The sequence below is a fragment of the Brassica rapa genome, chromosome A01 (genome assembly GCF_000309985.2).
Source record: "Brassica rapa cultivar Chiifu-401-42 chromosome A01, CAAS_Brap_v3.01, whole genome shotgun sequence".
Taxonomy (NCBI): domain Eukaryota; kingdom Viridiplantae; phylum Streptophyta; class Magnoliopsida; order Brassicales; family Brassicaceae; genus Brassica; species Brassica rapa.
In genome coordinates, this window is record NC_024795.2 from 16,330,654 (window position 1) to 16,346,065 (window position 15,412).

The 15,412-nt window shown below is 32.3% G+C and overlaps 1 protein-coding gene and 1 long non-coding RNA gene across 6 annotated transcripts; one reads left to right on the forward strand and one right to left on the reverse strand.

Annotated features, from left to right (window-relative positions):
• Positions 1-34: 34 nt before the first annotated feature.
• Positions 35-2,956, reverse strand: LOC108870319. 2 transcript variants are annotated; one of them, XR_004457169.1, is made up of 4 exons: positions 1,687-2,956; positions 1,168-1,611; positions 908-966; positions 35-715 (listed from the first exon to the last, which is right to left on the reverse strand). It is a non-coding gene; the product is annotated as an uncharacterized LOC108870319 (long non-coding RNA). The 2 variants fall into 2 exon arrangements; XR_001956835.2 differs by having other exon boundaries at positions 35-1,611.
• A 253-nt stretch (positions 2,957-3,209) lies between these two features.
• Positions 3,210-5,273, forward strand: LOC103847653 (CST complex subunit TEN1). Of its 4 annotated transcripts, none has more exons than XM_009124740.3 (4): positions 3,210-3,385; positions 3,524-3,649; positions 3,748-3,901; positions 4,887-5,273. In XM_009124740.3, the coding sequence occupies exons 2-4, from the start codon at positions 3,531-3,533 to the stop codon at positions 5,010-5,012; spliced, it is 399 nt and encodes a 132-aa protein (XP_009122988.1). In that variant the 5' UTR covers positions 3,210-3,385; positions 3,524-3,530; the 3' UTR covers positions 5,013-5,273. The 4 variants fall into 4 exon arrangements, with proteins under 4 accessions (XP_009122988.1, XP_009122989.1, XP_009122990.1 ...); XM_009124741.3 differs by having other exon boundaries at positions 4,899-5,273; XM_009124742.3 differs by having other exon boundaries at positions 3,235-3,385; positions 3,538-3,649.
• The last annotated feature ends 10,139 nt before the right edge of the window (positions 5,274-15,412 follow it).

Below are 15,412 nucleotides of genomic sequence, written 5' to 3' on the forward strand. Positions count from 1 at the left end.
AAGACTTATGAGGACACCATCTTCTGTAGGTGTCTATTTGCGTCTCTCTTTACGGTCAGACACAGTCTCTGCATCTTCAGTGACATCTTCAGTCCATTGTGGACCGAAGACAGAGGCATCCGACGCAGAGACTGTGTCTATACAAGGTTCACGAAAGAACAAGAGTGAAGTGTATGTTTAAAGTAGAAGTGTATGGTTGTTGAGTGTATGGTTGTTGGCTATTTAAGATATTTTGAAAGCTATAATGCTGAGTATATGGATCCATAATTTAGAGGTTTTGAAAGAACAAGAGTGAAGTGTATGTTTGTTGAGTGTATGTTTTGTTGACTATTTAAAGGGAAGTTTTGTTGTAATTAATGTATTTACGTACAACTAAAACAACCACTAAAACTAAATACACATCACTTCAACACAACTAACCCAGAGTAAAACAACCACGAAAATAAATACATAGTCATATCCAGTTCCTAAACAAATCAATATCTAACTAAAGCAATACTACAATCAATTTAATTCATAAACAAATCAAAATCTAACACACTTTCAACTAACTAAAGCAATACTAAAGTGTACTTACCTCTTGCCAACTGTGCAATGGAAGATTGTGTTCGGTAATGAATGCTTAGTTGATGTTGCACCTGTTTCTGAGAGAGACTCTGGTCCGTAATCAATGCAAAAGCCAACGCCTTGCTTTCACCCACGCACACCACACATCCTTGCAAAACCAACACCAAAGTAAAATTAAAAGCTGATTTGACCAAAGCAACTATCACTAAACTCGAACACAACTACTTTCCGTTTCAATTGCTAATATTATTAACCTTCTCGACCAAAGCTAATATCAATAACCAATCAGTTCATCAGTAGTTTGAAATTTAGAGACAAAGATCAGAGCATATTAACAAACCTTGAGCAAACATCATGATGTAGCCATTTCCTCTCCACAATGGAATTACAAAGTGACGCCTACAAATGATACATCATAAGGCATTAGAAGATTAAATTAAGAGAAGAAAAAAAACTAAATGATTCATTTGGACAAGAACAAATTATTACCAGTCGCATAGATAAGTAAACATCAAACCAAAGAGAAGTAACCATCGGCCAAAGAAAAAACATAGTAAACTTAATGTTCTTCTGTTCTGAAGATGGAGAAAGTTTGCATACCGAAGGTGGAGAAAGGATAGTCCATGTAGTAACTGCAAGACCTGCCCCCGCTCTCGTTGTAAGGAGGTGTGAGAATGTCGAGCACCGCACATGGAGTCAGCGCAGTGAAACAATGGAGATTGCCTCCAGTCTTTGGGTACAACACTGGTAGTTCAGATTGTGGTGTTATCACTTTGTCGGTAACCAATTTCGCCAACCGTGCTGCTACAAGCAGTTGCAAAGAAATCTTTATATTATCAATCACACAAATAAACCAAAACTAGACACCCAGATGAGAAGAAAATAAAAATCGATAACGTTGTGATTTGTCATGTGTGATGGAGGTTCGACCCAATCGTAAGCTTTAACATGAAGTGATCCACAGAGGATTTTGCTAAAGACAGTCATCTCTGGATGGTCATGCAATGGAATCACTGAGGATGTTGGGAAGCAGAAAACACACCTCTGAAGAAAGAAACATATAATTTAGATTTATTGATTGTATCACTCATCAGTATCAAAATCTCAAAAGACACTTACTGTAAAGGTATCACATTCATGAATATCTAAGAATGTAATCGGCTGATCCCATCTTCCTACTCTGTTGACACGGCTAACTCTAGAAACTCCATAGCCTCTATCATCATCTTGAGCTTCCTCTTCAAGCTCGATCCCGATCGAAGTGAGTTCCTCCGGAGATTTGGTTCCGGATCTATCCAAATGCATGATCGAGTCCAACGGTTTCGGATTCAACGGTGAGAAGACGAAGATGACCGAATCCAACGTTTCAAGCCTCAACAGTGAGAAGAAGAAGAAGATGATCGTGCGGTGAAGATCTGTCTACACGGGCAACAAGAGGACGAAGAGAGCTTTCATCCTTGCAAAGTGAGAAGAAGAAGATGACCGATCGAAGAACAAGATAACCGATCAAAGAAGAAGAAGACGATCGTTGGCGAGATCGCCCAAGAATCGCCGTAGAAGACGGAGAGATCGAAGAAAGAGGAAAAAGAGAAAAGAAAAGAAGAGAAAGAGACATTCATGCGGTCCAATAGAAAGCCTCCACGTATGAATCCTTAACAATCCTAAAAATCCCAAAATTAAGACTGGTCCTATACTTTCTATTTCTTTTTCATTTATTTCTTTGCCTTTATTTTTTTAGAAACAGCATTTACGACTCCCGATGGAGTTGGTCTAATCACTTACGGCTTTATACTCAGCCTTGATTGAACCGGATAAACCAGAACTCAATCACGTACTGGTTTAGTATTCTACTTGATTGAACCGGATAAGGCGTGAAATATAACTAGACTATTTTTCATATAGACTTTAAAAAGGTTTACTCTTTGAAAGCATTCAGCTATGATATCTATGTCTATGTATTGTGTCTGTTTGAGTTTATAAGACCAGAAGGGGAGGCTACTGAACAAATTTCGTAAAATTGTGTCTTCTCAAGTTAATAAGCCATTAAAAAGTAACATAAAGATGTGCCTGTGAGCAGGGGCGGACGCAAAGTGTTAGAGGGTCCTAATTTTTTTTTTCATTAGTAAGTTTGTTCAAGTATATATATGCTAAGGGCATCCACAATGGGAGCTCTTAAGGGAATCCTTAGAGAGTGTGGAGCCCATTTTCTTAGAGTTTGTGCAAAAAAGAATCTTTAAAATCCTTTGGTAAGGATTGATCCTTACACTGTTCACGAGTCCCATTGACTACGTGACGGCCCGTAAATGGTCATCTTTTTTTTTTGTTTTTTAAATCCAAAATATCCAAGATTAATCCGAAATATCCTTGTGCTAAAGACTCCAATGAATCTCACCATTGCACATGGTCTAAGCTTTTATTTATAAGAAAATGGTTATCTGCCACGTATTAAAAATCATCTTGGATCTGCCCCTGCCTGTGAGGTGTTTGAGGAGATAAAATGTTCACTTTGTAAAAGTGTGCTTTAATCAATCACAAATGATGAATTCAGTCGGTTACAATTTCTACTTTGGCTATGTGTTTCTGAAGAATGGTTAAAAGTTTGGAGTATTTTTCTTAACAAAGAAAATATTTGGAGTATTGAATATGCAAAAAAACGAAATTGTTCAGGTTAATCCTTTTTTACCTCTTTTCAACTCGTCTATGTCTTCCCCTATTTCTCTCCTCCAAAACCCTATACACGTATTTCTCTCTAATTGTACGAGGAACAGCGATAGTAACCTCAAAGCTTCATTGTAATAACCCGGAAGGTGGATTCCAGGTACTCGATCAACGTAATTTTCTATCACCCTGATTTGCTTGTTTATGCACACCACTTGTTCGATGAAAAAAAAATGCATGAGAGATTATTTGTAAAATTGTTCTCTGTGAGCTAATTCAAGTTCAAACACTCGTATAGTTGGATAATGACAGTTAGATCGATGGCAAATTCTCAAATTGAATCTGGCGCTCCCATCACTCTACAAGAGTTGTACCCTTCTTCCCCGTTTTTCATGGAAGCTCGTTCACTCAGAGTTACAGGATTGTAAGCTTTTGTATGACTTGGATTGTACCAATGCAATGCTGTGTTATTGTATAGTATTATTAAATAAAGACGATGTTTTGTCGTTTTTTCTTTTGCAGGCTTAAAGGATATTCAGTTGAAACAGCTATAGGTGTTATTGAAGATGGAGAGAAGAGTCTCAAAATCAACACTCAACACTTACGAGATGTTAGTTTCCGGGTTGGCTCTGTTTACCAGTTCATCGGAGAGCTTCACATTGAGCCCAATAATGAGGTTAGTTTTCATGTGGATTCTTTTTAACTTTGTTAGTGTCTGCATTACACCATGTGTTCCCGGTTTGGCAAATACTGAAATTATGAACATTGTTAAAGAACTTTGCTCTCAAGTTGTAACTGTGTTTAAAAAGGCGAGCGCCTTTTGCGCCAAGGCGCAAGGCGCACTCAGGCGACAGCCCCATCGCCATGCACCTCCCAGGCGAGGGTATGGTCACTAAGGCGCGCGCCATGGAGCGCCTTGACCTTAAATCTAATGCGCCAAAAGCGCTTGAAAGGCGCGCCTTATAGATTCTAATCTAAAGCATTATGTTTTGACCCTCCTCTGTGTTCTAATCATGAGCTTCGTGGCATAGCCGCCGCTCTGTAACTTATGTGACATACTCAGGTGAAGAAGACGATATAAACTAACCTAATTAACCCTATATAATAAACCAACCCGGTTTATAATATTAAAACCATGTGCCTTTCAATTTAGTTTTAATGAACCAACTTAACAATAAACTAAGTAATCCAAGATGAAAGTTTAATGAACCAATTTTGAACCAACTTTAACCAACTTTCTAGAAGGACACGCTTAAGAATTGAGAACTAAAATAATGTCCGCAAGGCGAGCGTTTTTGTGCGCCATGGCGCATGGCGCAAGGCTAGGAGCATCTCGCCTTGGTTCGCCTAGCGCTTTTTAATTAGAGAATTTATGTAATTATACTATGAAACTCCTGATATTTATGTTAGAGGTAGACACTGGTACACATCATTGTTATAAATTGAACATCATATTTATGTTAGAGGTAGACGCTAGTACACTTCTCCATTCAAATTGAACATCATGGGAATTGTAAATATTGTTAGTTTATGTTAGAGGTAGACACTGGTACACATTTCAGGCTGTACTTTTTGTATCAGACTGATAATATCTCCATTGTAAGATTATTGTCTTGGTAGCTTAACAGAGCTAAAACTTAAGATGTATACCATTTCGTTAGCCTATCTTGCAGGCGCGAACCGGAAGAAATGTGGATGGAATCGATATTAACCTCTACCGTAAAACAATTGAACTCCTAAGGCGGTTTCTTGAAGTAGAAGAAGACAACAGAAATATGGTCGAATGAGGCTATCTATCAGATCAGATGCCATCCAACTAATATAACTCACCTGCATTTTTATATTTTGTTCCTTTGTTACCTCTTTGCTCACCTGTAGATGCATCCTAGCATTGGTAGATTTGTTTTAGTCTTCTTTATATGCGAGCAATGCTCTGAAACGAATGTGTTTGAAATTCTGAATTCTCCGCTTTGGCAAGTCAGTTGAACCGATATGGTTTTGACAGTGAATTAGGATCTTTTCAAATTTCAGTCATCGTTTTTGTTTAATTAAAATCTAAATCCAAATAATCTGTTGATATTTAATCTTTTTTTAAATGACAAAAATCTTCTTTTTTTCCATATTGAATCATTTGAAAACAAATTTCAACTAGATTTTGATAGGGCGTTTTTAAAGGATAAGAATCGTTTGTATATTATATTTTGAAACTATAATATAAAATGTCTTGCACAGATCATTCTCATGAAAACTTTATTATATAAAACTATTTTACAATACAAAGATAATCAAATATTCCATGATCATATGTTTTCATTATTTTAACGAAAAAAATCATGTTCCTATTATGTAGATGACAAAAAATGTAGATATAAAACATTATAATAGTCTTAGCTATAATTAAGAAATTAGTATAGTTAAATATGAAAACCAAAAGATCATCTATTTATCATTAAGAATTCTCGTGCAAATCTCCAAAAATTAGTAGATTTATACATAAGATATGTTTCACATATGTTTTGTGAAACTAATATTCGAAAGTGTTTAGTATAAAATAAAATAATATAGAACGATATTCTAAAAGTTGTTAGGTTTTATTAATTAATACTTTCAAAATTTTAAAGTTTGATTGAAAATTAAGATTAACTAGGTGAAATGCTGCATCTTGTGCAGACTTATATATATTACAATTTTTTATTTTAATAGAAATTTCTGTATTTAAATTGAAATTATGTAATTAGATACAAATATTAAATTAATTTATTTTTACTGAAAATTTTCTTAGTTTTTCCTTAACAGATTTTGATTGCTTTTTGTGTGACTTTATTTTTCTGACTATCTATGTATAATTTTTTTTTTTTTGAAGTTTAATTTTAGGTTTGATTGTATCAATGGATTGATTTTAGTGATAATGTTTGTGTAATTTCGATTGACTTGGCTCTTGTTCACTAGTTTTAAATTTATTTTATTTTATTTTACTTTCTTTTAATTTAAAAGTTATTTTGTTTAGGTAGTGTTTTTAAGAATATTTAGATATTATATCTTTCAAACAATTTCAAAATTTATTATCCCGTAATTCTTCAGTTCACCTTCGTAGTAAATACGTTCGAACAATAAAATATGTGGTGCTCTAGGAAGAAGTAGTTTTACACAGCGTAAATAAATAGTAGTTTGGCATTTAAAAATCTTTTATTTATTTTTACACTAAACCACATAAAAGTCTCACAGTAATCATAAATCATAATACCCAATCCAAACATTCTTTGTGTTAAAAATATTTCTTTGAAAGAAATTATTATTTTTACTGAAAACTTATGTAATGTATTGTTAATATCCATTAATTTATTATATTTAATATAATGACAAATATTATATATATATATATATATATATATATATTACGATAATCATTAAAAATTATTTATTAAAATTAATGACTTAGCTAATGACTCATACTAAGTCAATATCCAATATATTAAGATAATTACTAAAATGATTTTTTAAATTAAGATATTAACTTACTGAATATTTTCTTAGTAAGAAAATATTATTGAGTCAAGAAGGGGATATTAACTTATATATATTAAGATAATTACTAAAATGATTTTTTAAAATTAATGATATAGAACATCAATCAATACTATTAAAACAAAAGTACAAAGTTAAAATAACCTTAAAAAAATAACCTTAAAAGTTACAACTTATTTATAAGGAATTGCCATTAAAATATTTAATAAATTTAGCTTTAAATATTCTTTATTTTTCTTATTTTATTTTAGTAATGGATTTTCCTAAATTGATTTAAGATCAATTTCCTAGAACATTACAACTAAATAGGATTTGGTTACAATAATTCAGTTAACATAATTTATCATTCATTTTATATGAAATCTAACTTCCCTCACTTTGCATTTGCTAAAAAACGTTTTTTATGGAAAGTGGTGTCAGGGTGTATAGCAGTTAAGAAAAATCTGCAAGCGAAAGGAATACAAGGGGATATATGTTGTACCATATGCAGAACTTCAGAGTAATCGATAAACCATGTATTTTTTAATGCCCTCTTGTTCTCCAGGTTTTGGCGCTCTCAAAGCTCCCATCAAATCCAGCTATTTTTCCAACTACTTCTCTCTTCACAAATATGGATCATCTCTTTTAGAGAATTCTCCCACATATGGATGATCACCAGTTTGCATGGATACTATGGTACATTTGGAAATGAATGAATAATAAAGTTTTCAGTAATCTAGATATCGATCCTAAGAAAACGCTTAAATTAGCGGAAACAAAATCCACCCTTTGAACTGAGGCACATGTGTTGAACATAAAAAGAACAACACAACATGTCGGGGTTACAAACCTACCGTCAATTCCAGGCAATGGTGTTTTACATATGGTTCTTGGAAGGAATGAACTTTTTCAAGACAAGGTTGATATAGTACTCTAGAGGGTTTTGAGAGTTTGATGGAGGCAAGAAATGTTAGGGCTAGTCTCTCCCCTCTTTATGCGGAGGTGGAAGCGTTACTTTGGGCAATAGAGTGCATGAGGAACGTGCGTCAATTTCAAGTCACGTTTGCAGCAGATTGTTCTGAATTGGTGAAGATGGTTTCAGAACCAGAAGAATGACCAACTTTTGCAAATTATTTGGAAGATATCAATACCCTGAAAAGAAGCTTCCTCATCTCAAAGATCATTCATGTACCACGAACGCAGAATTCAAAAGCGGATATACAACCGTCTTTCGTTGTTCACATGGATATAGAGTCGCCGATTTGGTTTAGAATCTGTTTAAGTTAATGACAAAAAGAAAGATTATATTTTGGTCGTACCTTTATTTTATCTAACAATTAAAACAATAAATACATGATATTTTTTTGGAAATGTCGTTGGTTTGTTTTAAATATTATATTTTCTGTCATTATCATTTATTTATTCATCCAAAAATTATTAAATGTATTTTTAGTTTATAAATATCAGTGAAATATATGTATCTCATTAATAACATGTAAATGTGCATTATTCAAAGCATATTATTCAATTTATGTTGCTTATATGCAACATAATTTATTGACCGGTTGAACATATATTCATATTTTAATCACTTTTTGATCATGTTATTAAACTGTAAATACTTGAAAATATATACAAATAATAAAACGTAAATATCTAAAATAGTTAAAATATACTCAAACTCTAAAAATACTTAAATAATTATTCATTCTCTATCCAAGTATCTAAACCAAACCAATTTATATGTTAAGTTAGGTACTCTGATATATGTTATTCAAATTTATATGTAATATATTCTATTGTTTATAGATTTTTTAAAAATTAAAGCATCTAATAAATTATCAATTTTTTTTAAAATAATTTAAATTGATTATCCAAATCCGAACCGAATCCTGAAAGATCTGAACCGAAAACAAAATCCCAAAAAGAACCAAAAACGAACCCAAATGCCAACCCCTAATCATTATTATATATCTTATATGTGTCATCATAGGTTACAAAAATATGTGTTATCATATAATTAATCATATTTTATATGTGCCATCAAATAAGTAATCTTATAATTAATAATATTTTATACGTACAATCATAGAAATAATCACATATATCTATCTTATTAAAGTAGAAGTACTTTAACCTTTTGTTTGGCAACATAAATAACAGTTAAAAAAAATAGTGTTGTTTGGAAACATGGATAGCAGTAAGTTAGAAAAAAAAATAATGGGCTTATGCTATTTTTTTTTACGGCAAACGGCTATTCTATTACTCAAACTTGAGGTGATCTGGGGAGCCAGACCGGAATAAAACAACCAATAAAACATAACGATCTATGAAAAGAGCGTGCATTCTTAGCTAGCGAATCCGCAATCTCATTCTGCATCCTTGGGAAGTAGCTGATCTTGAAGTCCGAAAAACACAACCGAAGAGTTTGAATGATTTCCAGCTCTGTTGAGAAGTTGAGCCAATATTGTGGCTGTTCTAGCATCGCAATCAGGTCCTTGCAGTCCGTCCCAAACCTCTGGCAGGACGAATGTTGTATCATGCTCTCCATTGCCCACTGTAGCGCTTCCAGTTCCGAGTGTAGCGCTGTCTCCCTCCTCTGCAAGTTCCTTGATCCCATGAGTTGTATCTTCCCCATTGTATCCTTCCAAACCTATCCCAGTCCACTGAATTGAGCTGTAGAGGTCCATGAACCATCCACCATACAAATATCACCCAAGCTTAAGGCTTGTGTTCCTTCAGTAGTCTGTACCTGTGTCGAAGCCTGTTCAGTGTCTCTTGCGTAGTACCAAGCTTGGTACTCACTCTCTGCATACCTGACTAGTTCTAGTGGATCTCTATTTATGCCTCTAAACAACTTGTCATTTCTAGCTTTCCATATGTACCAAATTATCCAAGGATAAGGATCTCTATCGTCTTCTGGCTCTACAATACTATTCTTTCTCCAAAAGAGATAGTCCATATTAGCGTAATTACTTGGTACTGGGAAGAATTCAGGGCTCGATGGCGTTGATGATAACTCCCATGCTTGTAAGGCCGGTGGACACTCAAAGATAGCATGAGTAACAGTCTCTTCTGGAGCTCCACATCTTGGACAATAATTGTCACATCGCATGTTGCGGCGTACCAGATTCCTTGTTACCGCTACCTGTCCTGATATTAATTGCCATATAAGATGGCAAATCTTTTGTGGAGCTTTTACCTTCCAGACAAAGGCTTGGAATTTTGTAATGCTGGGTTGTAGAACTTCTACATCCTCCTCATCCCTCATCAAGTTTGTAGCAACCCAATACCCCGATTTAACAGTATACTGTCCATTCTTTGTATAGCTCCAGCAAAATGTATCACGTCGATGGGCAGGGCTTATGGCCAAACTCAGGATCAGCGGAATATCTTCTTGAGCTATATATTGTTCCAGTAAACGAACATCCCACTCCTATTAAAAAAATTAGAAGTCCATTACATTATATTATAAAGTAATGAGCTTATGTTACTTGATATACATATTCAAATCAAAATAATAATTTAAAATTTATTTATATCAAAAATTCATTCGAAAATATACATATATTCATAATTTGATTTTTACTAACATATATTCCAATAACCATTATTTAAAATGTTTTCAATATATATAACAAAAATACAATACAAAGCCCAATTTCAAACACCAACTTAAATTATGGTTTTTATATTTCACATTGAAATTTAAAAATATAATATATGTTGATCAATATAATATAAAATGTAATGGATTTCTAAATTTTTTAATAGCATAAGCCTATTACTTTTTTTCTAACTTACTGCTATCCATGTTTTCAAACAACACTATTTTTTTAACTGTTATCTATGTTGCCAAACAAAAGGTTAAAGTACTTCTACTTTAATAAGATATAGATATGCACCCTCACTAGAAGGGGTTAAACCATTTGTAAAAATAGAATACTTTTCGTACTATTTAGATGTAGATGCACTATTAGTCTTTAGCATTCGGTTTTGGTTTGACTATTTTGGGTTTTGGTGTTTTGGTTCACGAAATTTAGGAACAGTTGGTTTGGTTTTAATTGAGTTATTTTTTATTTATTTGGTTCATTAGCAAAGTTGAGAAACGCCTAATACGCAAAAAAAAAATTGGGTCCAATTCTATTATTGTTCAATTCCGGGTTTCGAGATAATTACAAATTTATAGATAAAATTATTGGATAATTTGGGATTATCAATTTAAATATCATGTAATTTCGGTTGTTTGGATAAAAAATATCCGATAATTCAAATAATTTTAATAAACTAAATACAAAATATTTGGGCAATTCGGTTTATATATAGTATTTTAAAAATATTTGGTGATTTAGAAATTAAATGTAATTAATATTAGTATATATATAATTTGTATTCTAAAAATTATGTTACCTATTTTGTTCTCCGCTACTTATGAAATTCAGTTTATTTTTTATTTTCAGGATTTTCATTGTACAACTTAATTTGTGGTTCCGAATAAATGTGATCAAATCTAGACAATATATTACATAGAAATTAATTTAAAATAATTTTTTTTTATTTCAAAAACAAATCTGCGCTTTCTAAGCGCCGATCAAAATCTAGTTGTTTATTAAAACTAATGTATCATCCTAAAATCGTGAAGAAATTGACAAATCAAAAATCATTTAAAATTAATGTGTCATCCTAAGTTAATATCCATTAATTAATCATTTCGTAATAAATGATATTTTTAATTAAAACTAATGATTCAGCTTAAAATTATGGACTTTTTTAAAACTAATGATTCAGCTTAAATTAATGTGTTATTTTTTTTTTGTCGAAAGACCATTTTATTACTCAAACTTGAGGTGGTCTGGGTAACCAAACCGGAATAGAACAACCAATAAAAAGTAACCCAATATGGAAGGATCTAGCAGTCTTAGCTAAAAAGTCTGAAATCTGATTACGCGCCCATGGAACATGAATGATGTTGAAGCCCGGAAAACATATTTGTAATGTCTCTATCCTCTCCAAGTCCGTTGCAACGCTTGACCAAGCCTGATGGTCCTTTATCATTGCTATCAGCTCCTTGCTGTCTGTCCCCAAGCTCTGGCAAGTTGAGTGTTGAAGCATATTCTCCATCGTCCATTGCAGTACTTCTACTTCCGAATGCAAGGCTGAGGCGCGTCGAGTGAAATTTCTTGTCCCCATAAGTTGAATGTTCCCAGCACTGTCCATCCATACCCATCCGCATCTACTAAAGTGAGCAGAAGATGTCCAAGATCCATCTTACAAACAAATATTACCCAAGCCAAGCTTAAATTTTAATTTTTCCCTTAAATTTCTCTCTTATATTTAAATTTCCCGCTTGAAATTTAAGTTTGAACTAATGTAATGTTTGATCTTTTGTGAATTTGACTAAGTTTTCTTGAGAAGTTTTATCCATTAGTTGTAGTAAATTTGATTAATTTTTTGTATTATTGTGTGTTTGCTATTGAAGATGTATCAATAAATTCAATAATGTCAAATACTTTTGGCAAGATTATATATAGTAAACATGAACATATTTACCAAATTTTTATTAATATCTTTTCAAATTTACAAAATAATTCACAACTAAAAGAGTACACATATAAATTACAAAACATATCATAAACAAAATTATTATAGCTCATTCCTCCACAAAAACAAGCTTAGACTCCACTTGACATGGGAGAAGACTTTGTCAGAAGAATTCCAGAATACTTTGTCAGAAGAATTCCATAAGACTTCTAGGAAGTCTAGTGCATTAAATTTTAAAAGACTACCGAGAAAACTTCTCTGTAAATATTCCAAGTATGTCTCAGATCTGAAAAACCTTCATATCCAAAAGCATTCAAATGGCTTCAAAGCATAGAAAAACTTCAAAAATAAGTAAGAGCTTAAAACAACCAAAAGAGCTTTCAAAAAGTAAGAGCTTTAAGCAACAATAGGTTACCAAATAAGAAAATATGATTTTATAGATCTACCTTTTTTTTCTTTTTTTTTCTTTTTCTTTTTTTGTCAGCAAACAAAGCATACTCATGTAGACTCTGTGAACCACCCCGGTAGCTCTGCATCCATATGAACGATAAACGACAGTTGTTTTCTTGCACTGCGTGCGAGACTGTCCGCCTTTGAGTTCTGTGTCCGTGGTATATGAATAATCTTTGACCTGTTGAAATTCCTCTTCAAAACTATTATGTCTTCCAAATAGCTTGCAAAGACTGGCCACTCTTCTGGTTCTGAAACCATCTTCACCAATTGAGCACAATCTGTTGCAAAAGTAACCCATGCCTGTCTAAGATTCTTCATTCATTCTGTTGTCCATATAAGGGCCTCTATCTCTGAGTGTAGTGGTGACTGACTCGCTCTCGTATTCCTTGCTCCCATTTATCCATCGTATCCTTCCAGGGTACTATACCATCCTTGCTCTGAAAATCTATCCTCATTTTTTCCAAGACCCGTCCGTAAAACACCATCTACCTGGTATACTCGGTATTGGCAAAGGTACATGAACTTGGGTGCGTTCCATGCCTCGAGTCTGAGAATTTTGTGCTTCCACCCAAAGTAACGATTCCGTTTCTGCCAATTTGAGAGTATCTCTCGGGTCCATATCCAAATTGCTAGAAACTTTGTTGTTTCTACCTTTCCATATATACCAGAGAATCCAAGCAAAAGAATGATCCTCCATGTAATGAAAAACCTGCAAAACAAAATAAATCAGTGAGAAGACATGAAATAACTATAAATTGATAAAAAAATTAATGTTTTTAAATTTGAAGAGATTAGAGAGATGTTAGAGAGTTTTAGAATGAGAAACATTACATTTTTATTGCAATCATTTGAGAGGACGAGAGCGAATTTGAAAATTTTCTTTATAAACGGAGACAAAAATTCCAATAAGGTTAATTTTTTTTTTTGATTCAGAAGACTTTCTAGTAAGTCTCTAATAGAAGACTTCCTAGAAGACTTATATAAAAGTCTTATAGAAACTAAAATATTTTTAGTGAGAAACTAAAATATTTTAGCAGGAAACTAACATATTTTAGCGGGAAACTAAAATATTTTTTGCGGGATTTATAAGACTTTTAGTGAAATCTTCTAACTGATAAAATACTAATCACTAGAAGACTTCCTGGAAATCGTCTAAACCCTAAATATAAATCATAAACTCAAATAACTAAACGTATATATGTCAAAATTTGTTAAGCTTCCAAAATATAATCCTAAAAATACATACAATACTACAACATATGTTATCAACCCCTAAACCAAAGCATATCATGACTCATTACTTTCACTCATCTATGTTGAAAATAATTCAATTTTATTATATTTTAATTTATATCACTTACAACTGTTTATAATTATATGATTTCAATTTTTTCCCTATCAAAATATTTTTTACAAAATTATAAATTATTTTTAGGATCTACTATATGAGAAGACTTACATAACCTCAAATGACTTACAAAATCTCATAAGACTTTACGGTGTTATATTCGTAAAAATGAAATATGTTTTTTTGTTTGGTCATAACTTATGAGTTTGGCAAGAAAACGTGATTTTACGGTTTTGGCAAAAATAAATGATTTTCTGGCTTTTCGAAAAATATAATTTCACGATTTTGGTGGAAAAATGTGATTTCTCGGTTTTAGAGGGAAAACATTGTTTCTCGGTCTTGGCGGGAAAACATGATTTTTTTTTTTGTTTCGGCGGGAAAATTTTATTTTTGGTTTTGGCGGGAAAAGATGATTTCTCGGTTTTGGTGTGAAAACATAGTTTATCGGTTTTGGCGGGAAAACAAAATTTCTCGGTTTTGGTGGGAAATTGTGATTTATGGGTTTAAGCGGAAATTTTTTTTTTTACGGTTTTGGTAGGAAAACAAAATTTTATAATTTTGTTGAAAAAGTAATTTTGTAATTTTTGAGAGAAAGTGTAATTTTAAAATAGGCTTGTACATATATTCTTTCTAGTATGATCAATAAATTTGAAATTTCATCAAAAAAAAAAAAGAAAAAAAAAAGAAATACAAATAAAATCATTTGGTGTTCATGGGCTTGACCATTTGGACATGTTTTTTATTGATCTTGTGTATTTCTATTTTTTGGACCATTGTCTAATATGGACCACCCCATACTGTCCATAACTAAAAAGAGTTCATTTGGTCAAGCCCAAATAGGTTCTGGACGGCCCATTTGATAGTTCTAGTCATATGAGATTGGTTATATTTTTACTAACTTTTGGGTTACTTTTGCATTAGATTCAAGTTTGGGATACCTTTGGGATTAAAATCAAGTTTTGAGTCATATTTGGCAAATTTTCTTAAAATTATTGAGAATTTGACAAATCAACAATTTCACTTCTCAGATAATAGTAAATATGTATAATAATATTTTAATAATAAAAACGAATTATTTATTTGTTTAGATATTTTATTAAGATTTATTATTATTATTATTATAATAAAAATCTGTATGTTTTGATAACATGAAACTAAACTAATAAAAAACAAACAAAAAACCTAACTAAATTCGGCTAGCCAAATCGGAGGTATGGAACTAACATATGCTTCTGCTAAAGGAAGACATTGAACACCACATGCAAGGTAAAATGTTTTACGTCTTTTGTATATGTTGAATTCTGAAGATATGGAAAATTCTTTACATAGTTTAAATTCTGC

Excerpts from the sequence above, each read along its gene's own strand:
- LOC103847653 (XM_009124740.3), top strand. The coding sequence starts at position 3,531 with ATGACAGTTAGATCGATGGCAAATTCTCAAATTGAATCTGGCGCTCCC. Across the intron at positions 3,650-3,747 it reads TCACTCAGAGTTACAGGATT|GCTTAAAGGATATTCAGTTG; the intron begins GTAAGCTTTTGT and ends TTTCTTTTGCAG. Across the intron at positions 3,902-4,886 it reads ACATTGAGCCCAATAATGAG|CCTATCTTGCAGGCGCGAAC; the intron begins GTTAGTTTTCAT and ends CCATTTCGTTAG.